Here is a 7,666-nt window from a genome sequence, read left to right as displayed (position 1 = left end):
CTAGTGTGTTGCATTTCGGCCGGCAGCCTAGAAAAGCCTAGAATGAGCTCCTCTTTTCTACCGCCCTCCTGTCTGCGCGCCAGTGACCTGCGCAGCGCGCTCAGGACGAATCACCGCACACGCTGGTGCGCCCGCCCCCTCTCGCGGAAAGGGGCGGCGGGCGGGGCCGAGCGCGCGTGCGCACTGGGCAGTCTTTTCCCTTGTTCTCGTAGCCTGGGGGCCAACCTACAGGTCTGTCCTTGTGGCGGTGGTGACGCTGTACCAGAGTCTCGCAACCGGTGCCATGGTGGGTACCGCGTGGGCTGGAGTTCGGTGGTCCCGAGACGTTCTGAAACGCTCGGTAGCCTTAACAGCCCGCTTGGGTTCCGGCCGAAAGGGTAGGGGTCATTCAGTGTCCGGCTCTTGCTCGGACCCTGGGCAGGCATGGCCCCCAAGGGGACGGCGCCAGGGCCGGAGATCGAGAGACCGGCTGACTGACCCTTTCCTCCGCTGAGGGCTCTTCGCTTGAGTGTCCGGGTGCGGCCCCTGTGGGGCAGGGGGCGGGAACCCGAAAGCACGTGCGGCATTTGACTTACCGTGCGCGGTGCTGTTCTGGGTTTGTAAGGTCTTGCAGAAAGGGCTTCGCCCCAGGAGGAGGATTTGTTTGTGTATCCTGAAAATTTCCAGAAAAGCCTGTCGAAGGAATATGCTTGACCTTGGAGTTAACGAAAGTTGGTCTAATGCTAGTCTGGCCAGCGGACCAAGAACGACCTCTTAATGCATAGGGAATGGGGAGCTAAACGTGGTATATAGGCGGAACACTCACGTGTTTCCCGAAGTAGTAATATGACTATGTTTATCTTTGAAACTAGAATGTGTTGGTATATGAGAGGTAATGATTGCGATAGTATTATCTGTTGAAAATATACGTAATTTTGTTTCAAGTGTAAAATTTCTTTCCTTACAGGCAGGGCAGGCATTTAGAAAGTTTATGCCCCTCTTTGACCGAGTCTTGGTTGAAAGGAGTGCTGCCGAAACTGTAACCAAAGGAGGCATTATGCTTCCAGAAAAATCTCAAGGAAAAGTATTGCAGGCAACAGTAGTAGCCGTTGGATCGGGATCTAAAGGAAAGGTAAATAAATGGGGGTTGAAAATGAGTTAATTTTTTGGTGTCTAACATTGAAATTGCTGTAATCTATTAACAACTTGGGGCTTCAGCTTACCTGTGAAAGGAATAGGTTGGATTATCCTTTTAGGTATTCTTCAGTTAACTGGTTAGACCTCCGACCTCAAAAAGTATTAGCCAGAATACACAGTAAATGCCCCTGGGGTCAAATATGTTAGCTGCATTGTTGCTGTTTACCTCTAAGATCTATCAAGGAACTGTCCTGGATTTAGGAATAAGGAGACTGTGGGGACCCTCTGCATAGTTCCTCTTCCCATATCTGTACTTTGGAAGAAAGGAAATTGACTAACAAAAGTATATTTCTAAGTATAGAAAACTTAAAGTTTTATATGTTGAAACATGTTAAGATGACCATTTTACTGCATATGTTTTTAAAAACTTCATTTCTCTTGGTGGATAGGCTATGTTAATGTTCAGCAATTATAAAGTTAGCTTGAACTTACACTAAAATTGGGTTTTAGTTTAAGCAACTTTGGGGCTTATTTCAGAGTGTAACTTGACCAAGTGCATTTTTAGTATTTTACTATTTGAGAGCACCTACTTGATTGTGATTTAAAAGTATATACATACATATAAAAAGGAAAACAAAACAAAAGAAAAAAAAAGTATATATAGAGAGAAGCTGATGTAGCTCAAGTGGTTGAGTGCTTGCCTTCCATGTACTAGGCCCTGGGCTCAATCTCTAGTATCTTCTTAAAAAGTGTATTTATTTTCTGAACTACCTGTCTTTGCTAATAAGCAATCTTCTTTTTTTTCTTAAGAGTGGAGATATTCAACCAGTTAGTGTGAAAGTAGGAGATAAAGTTCTTCTCCCAGAATATGGAGGCACCAAAGTAGTTCTAGATGATAAGGTTTGTAACCTTAATAACATTTAAAAGACATTAAGTATTTGCTGTTAGTTGTCTTATCTAATGGTTTCTTTATTTGCAGGATTATTTCTTATTTAGAGATGGTGACATTCTTGGGAAGTACATAGACTGAAATAGATCACTATTGAAATGGCATCATGTGAAGCTGCCCATTCCACTGAAGTACTGAAATCTTCCATCATGTAGATTATTTCCATGACTCTTTTGTAATAAAGTAATGATAATCCAGTGTTTCCAAAATTTAGTTTCACTGTACCAATATAAACATTTTCAAATAAAAATATGTAAATGAATTCTTTATTTAGTCATTTAGTTTTTGGGTTCTTTAAAGTGATTTATGTCTTTTTAAGTAACATAAGTAATTCTAGGAAATGAGGTTTGTTTGTGGATGTATTTTCACGATGAATTTAGCTTTATTACATAAATAATTTGATGCTGCTACAAAGCCATAGTTTTACATTCTACCTTATTTTAAGAAATGCAAAATCAAATAGCACCATTCTAACTTTTCAAACATGAGTTTATAGCAGTAAAGTACAGTTAGTTCTTCACTTATATGGTAGGAAAATTTTCTTCCTGGCAGCATTTTCATTTTTAAAAGTGTTACATAATTGAGGGGTAATCCAAGACAGTATATTATGTAATAGCTAACATTGAGTGCCTCTGGATGGAAGCAAAGGCAACATGTGTTAATGATGATAGCTGCTAATTTCTGAGCATTTTCTAGTTGCTGGCTATTGTAGGTACTTTACCTATCAATTGACTTAATCTTTTGTCCACTCTGTTTGTTTCCCAACTGCTAGAACAATTAACCGTACGATGGGCAGGCTAGTGACAGAAATTAAGTGGTTCATAATTTCAGAAACTAGATGGCTTGCTTCCTTGCTGGGTGGAAATCCTTGGCCTGCCTTGGCTTGAATGGAAATCTTGGGGTTACTTTGACTTTTCTGTCACATGGCAGTGCACATGGCGGTCCCTTCTTTCTCTTCCATTTCTGTTGGTTAAAGCTTCTAGGTTTCTATGTCGTTTCCTTTGCTTATAAGGGCTTGAGACATATTGGATTAAGGTGCACCCCCATTCAGTTTGGTTACGTCTTAAAATATTTTCCAAGGTTCTTTTTACAAATGGGTTCACATCCGTAGAATCCTTGGTTGAGAACTGATAATGCCTTCTGTGGGGGACATAATTCAATCCCCAACTCACCCTGTGACCTTGGTATTACTCCCTTTTTGTGTATGAGAAAGCTAAGGCTTATAGGTGTTACTTAATAACAAGGTCACATGATGGGAAGTGGCAGGGGTAGGATTTGAACATAGGCAACCCAGCTGCAGGTGCTACTCTAAAAATACTTAAACTTTTTTGTTCCATGGAATCCTTTGCCAGTCAGGTGCAAACCATGGACCTCTTAGTAAGTGTACACTATACTGTGTATTATTTATTACATATCTTGTACACCAGCACATCCCCACAGGAATGATGGTTTTTTTTGTATTTAAATTCAAGCTCATGCTTTGTTAAGAACCACTGGTTTAGAGCCTCTGTTTTACCACATTGTTGGATTCTAAGCATTTGATACACTTAGTTCTGGTATTCATCTATGGTGTGAGTGGTGGGTGATACCTAATAGTTCCTGGTAGTAGGTACCTAGTATTGAATTTAGCAGAAAGGAAACTGAATCATGAAATGGTTAGATAACTTTAACAATGGGAAAGAGGGTTTTTAACCCAGACCCGTCCTACAACAGAGTTGGTTACCAACTCCTAAACTTGACCAGCTCAGCTAACAGCTATTTCTGTCTGATCAAGTTGTTTTCTTGTTTTAGTTTCTTAAGAACTACTTTGCTACAATACCTTTTTAAAGCTCTGTACCATCTTTATCTTGAACAAATTTGAAGGTCTGGATGAAGTGGAATAAAATTGTGGCTTGATATGTACCCTATCAGTAAAGAAAAATGACAAAACTTGTTCAAGGCCATGTGCCTCATAAATTGTAAAGTTAGGAATCCTGTTTAAAGGCAATGGCTTTTCTTTTATGCACCTTGATGTGTGCTGCAGACTCAAGCAAATGAGTTTTGCAAACTAAGGCAGTAGTTCCCAAACTTAAGTTCATCTTTGGAATTAGATAATTGTACTTAAAAAGACATTAAACTTCAAGGCCCCATCCCATCCAAGACCTACTGATAAAACCAATGGTTAAGAAGTTATTAAAAAAAAAAAAATGGTTTCTTGATCATAGATGCCGTTTAATTATAAAATAGCAAAAGATTAATATCTGAAATAAGTTAGAGTGGTTTCACCCATTTCTAATTTAGACTTATCCTTGTGTATGTTTACCTTTGTGATGGTTATTCTAGATTGAATTTACCCTTGTATTTGCTTACTATTGGGATGGTTACCACTCTACCCTCCTTGTTTAATATCCATATGGAAAACCATATGATTGACCTCTTCTCTGAACTTTCCTCTCTCAGAATCCTGATATCTGAAAATGATTGTAACTTTGTAACCCCCTAGTTTGGGGTCCACCCCAGCTTGTTCAACCCCTTAATGTTCATTAATGAAGGAATCCGTGTCTAGCTCCATCCCAATTATTCATTAGCACCCTGATATTATAAAATATAAGAATTTCTGCAGATCAAGGAGGCAGTTTGGGGCCATGAGGCCACTGTGCTCCATTGCTTGCACAGCCAATAAACTCTCTGAAACCCTTGTGTCTCAGGAATTGACGTTAAAGATGATGCATCCAGAGAAAAGAATGCTTCTTCTCCGTATTGTTGCAGCAAAGCCAGGAGTACTGAACTACAGAAGAAACCCAAATCCAGCACTCAGAAGTGGTGGAACAGATTTATTATGCACGGGCCCAGAGGAGAGTCCATCTCCAAATTCTGAGCCCCGTTTTTCAGTTTTCGTAGGTTTGTATAGGATTTTATGTGGGAGTATGACTTTTGCTTATTGGCTAATGTATTGCTAGGTGAAATTTTGCAAGCGGGGTTACAGAAGCAGAATGCAGTGCAAGGTTCTCGCCTGATTTACAGAAGCAGAGGGGTGGAGTAGTTTGTTAGATTACAGAAGCGGGGGGTGGGGGGGGGGGTGGAGTTGTTCATTTGATATTTTCCTGCAAGGCCAAGTTTTCACAGGCTGATTTATGGAAGCAGGGGCAGGAATGGCCTGTTAGATATTTTTCTGCAAGGTTATGCTTTTATTTCTCAACAGTATCTCTAAAGCATAACAAGGATGAAAGAATTTTTGTAGCACAAAAATAGTCCTACTTCTGTGATCCTTGTCTAGCAGAGTTGCTGAAAATGTAATTTTAAATTGTCAGATTATATTGATAAAAAAAGGACAAGAATTTTGGCCTTTGAGAAAATTAGGTCAAACAAGGGCATTGGAAGTGTGGGACCATATGATTCAGAAAAGTATGTTGTCATTTACTTTTTGTTTCTGTTGAAGCAGAAAATATGAAGAAGAAAGGTGAGCAAAATAGGTAAAATTCTTACTGAAATTCTCATTAACTGCCCTTTTTTGAGCACTTGTCAGGCACTGTTCTAGGTACTTAATGTGTAATCTTGCTTAATTACATGACTCATAGCAACCCTGTGAGGTGGTGCTCTTGTCTCATAGGTGAAGAAAGACACCCAGGGAGCTAGAAGAACATGCTCAAGTCGACAGTAATTTTAGTTGGCAGAATTGGAATTGAACTCAGATTTGTCTGACTAGAAAATCTGCTTTTCACTATTCCACACATCAAAAAATTGGGAAAGAGTTAAAATTACTAGGGACCTAGTCTCTTGTGCAGGTGTTGCCAATATTAAGATTATGGCTTTTTCCTGTTGTTTCAGAAAGTTACACTTTGAAAAAAATTCCTTTTAAAATTGGTATTATAAGGTTTATTTGTTGAATTACCCATTCTTCCCATCCCTAATTTGAGGCATCACCTTTACCATACACTAAAAATTTTTGTCCATTCCTGGGTTTTATAGTCTGTTCCATTGATCTTTCTATTCTATCACATTGCTTTCAGTAAAACTGCTTTATAATACTTGATACCTGATAAGGCAATTCCAATGTGCTCAGCTGGCTAGGAGCATTGTTAGTGTTCTTTAAAAAAAAAAAAATTCCATGTACACCATTTAGTACCTTGCTTTGTTTCATATTAATGATTTATATCAGAGATTATAAAGTATATGAAGAACTTTTTCATTCCCTGTAGTTGTTTGTCCCATTGCATGGATATTGATGGATAGCATTTCCCATTGATGGATATTTAAGTTAATCTTTTCCTATTAGAAGCACTTCTGCAATGAATGAATATATGTGTAAATTATTTTGCACATGTGCACAGTATGTCTATGAACTAAATTCCTAGACATCTAATTGTCTCAAAGGGTATGCAGCTGTGTCAGCCCAACTCTGAAGGGTACAAGTTGGGGCAGCTGTGACCAAGGAACGCATCAGGCAAAAAGTTAGCTTTATTGGGACTCATGAACAGGAGAGACTTTGATGGTGGCCGATCGAAGTATGAAGTTAACACCCTGCAAAGAAGTGGAAAAAGGGGAATATAAGGGGCCTCAGGACAAAGGCATACCATACAGTATGTGAACATAATTTCTGCAACAGTTACATGAGGTGCACAAACAGGGTGTTTGGTGATGTTAATTTAGAAATGGGGTATACTTCCTTGTGAAGATTAAAGCTTGCAGAAGGCCTGTTACTTTTTAACTAAAGTGTCCAGGGTAGGCCAGCGGTTATGTGCTTCAAATTGTTTTCATTTAAGGGAGGGGGCATCCCTGTCCTTGGACTCCCACAGTAGATTTTAATCATACACACACACATATTTATATACCAAATTGCCCTTCATAGAAGTCCTGTTAATTAACTTGCCTACCAGCAATGCATGAGACTACTTATTTCTTTCTACCCTCAAGAATATAGGGTGGGGGAGCAGATGTGGCTCAAGCGGTTGAGCGCCTGCTTTCCACACGGAAGGTCCAGGTAAGTTTTTCCCGAGTTTGTCATTTTTGTTTTGATTGATTTTTTTTTTTTTTTTTTTTGCTTTAAACTCTGAGGAAGTTTTTTTTTTTATTGTAGTTGAAGTTAACAAATATTTTCTCTTACGGCTTCTGAGTATTATTAGGTCAAACTGAAAATTTTTCTCCACTTAAATACTTACATATATTCTTCTATGGTTTCCTCTAGATTAAAAAATTTTAATAAGGTTTTTTTTAACATTTTAGTCTTGGATCCAACTGGAAATTTTCCTGTTATGGGATATAAGGAATCATCCAACCTCCCTTCTCTCTTCCAAATTAAACCTTTTATTTTTTTAAAAGATGTTAAAATTTAACCTCAAGACTTGAATGGGTAGACATGAATGGGTATTTACCTATCTGTCTTGAGAGTCAGTTTAAAAAGGTTAGATTGTTATACTATTTTTAAATCATTCATACATTGAATATGTGCCAGGCACTGTTCTAAGCACCTGGGGATACAGGGATGAACAAAAAGGGGGGGGCAGGCAGCAAACAAATTAATTAGTATCATAATTTCAGATAGGATTAGTGTCATCAAAAATAGAAAATGCTGCTAACTTCATGAGAGGGATTAGGTGCCCACTCAAATGAAGAAATGATATT

At 38.9% G+C, this 7,666-nt stretch overlaps 1 protein-coding gene across 2 annotated transcripts; it reads left to right on the top strand.

Moving 5' to 3' along the window:
- Positions 1 to 13: 13 nt before the first annotated feature.
- HSPE1 (heat shock protein family E (Hsp10) member 1) lies at positions 14 to 2,334 on the top strand. Of its 2 annotated transcripts, none has more exons than XM_071216211.1 (4): positions 14 to 125; positions 947 to 1,111; positions 1,927 to 2,016; positions 2,096 to 2,334. In XM_071216211.1, exons 2-4 carry the CDS (start codon positions 971 to 973, stop codon positions 2,144 to 2,146), a joined length of 282 nt encoding a protein of 93 aa, XP_071072312.1. In that variant the 5' UTR covers positions 14 to 125; positions 947 to 970; the 3' UTR covers positions 2,147 to 2,334. The 2 variants fall into 2 exon arrangements, with proteins under 2 accessions (XP_071072312.1, XP_004468533.2); XM_004468476.5 differs by lacking the exon at positions 14 to 125 and adding an exon at positions 165 to 286.
- Positions 2,335 to 7,666: the final 5,332 nt, after the last annotated feature.

The sequence above is a fragment of the Dasypus novemcinctus genome, chromosome 7 (assembly GCF_030445035.2).
Source record: "Dasypus novemcinctus isolate mDasNov1 chromosome 7, mDasNov1.1.hap2, whole genome shotgun sequence".
NCBI classification, from domain to species: Eukaryota; Metazoa; Chordata; class Mammalia; order Cingulata; family Dasypodidae; genus Dasypus; species Dasypus novemcinctus.
The sequence above is the reverse complement of the archived record's forward strand: the minus strand, read 5'-3'. Positions and strand labels throughout refer to the sequence as shown.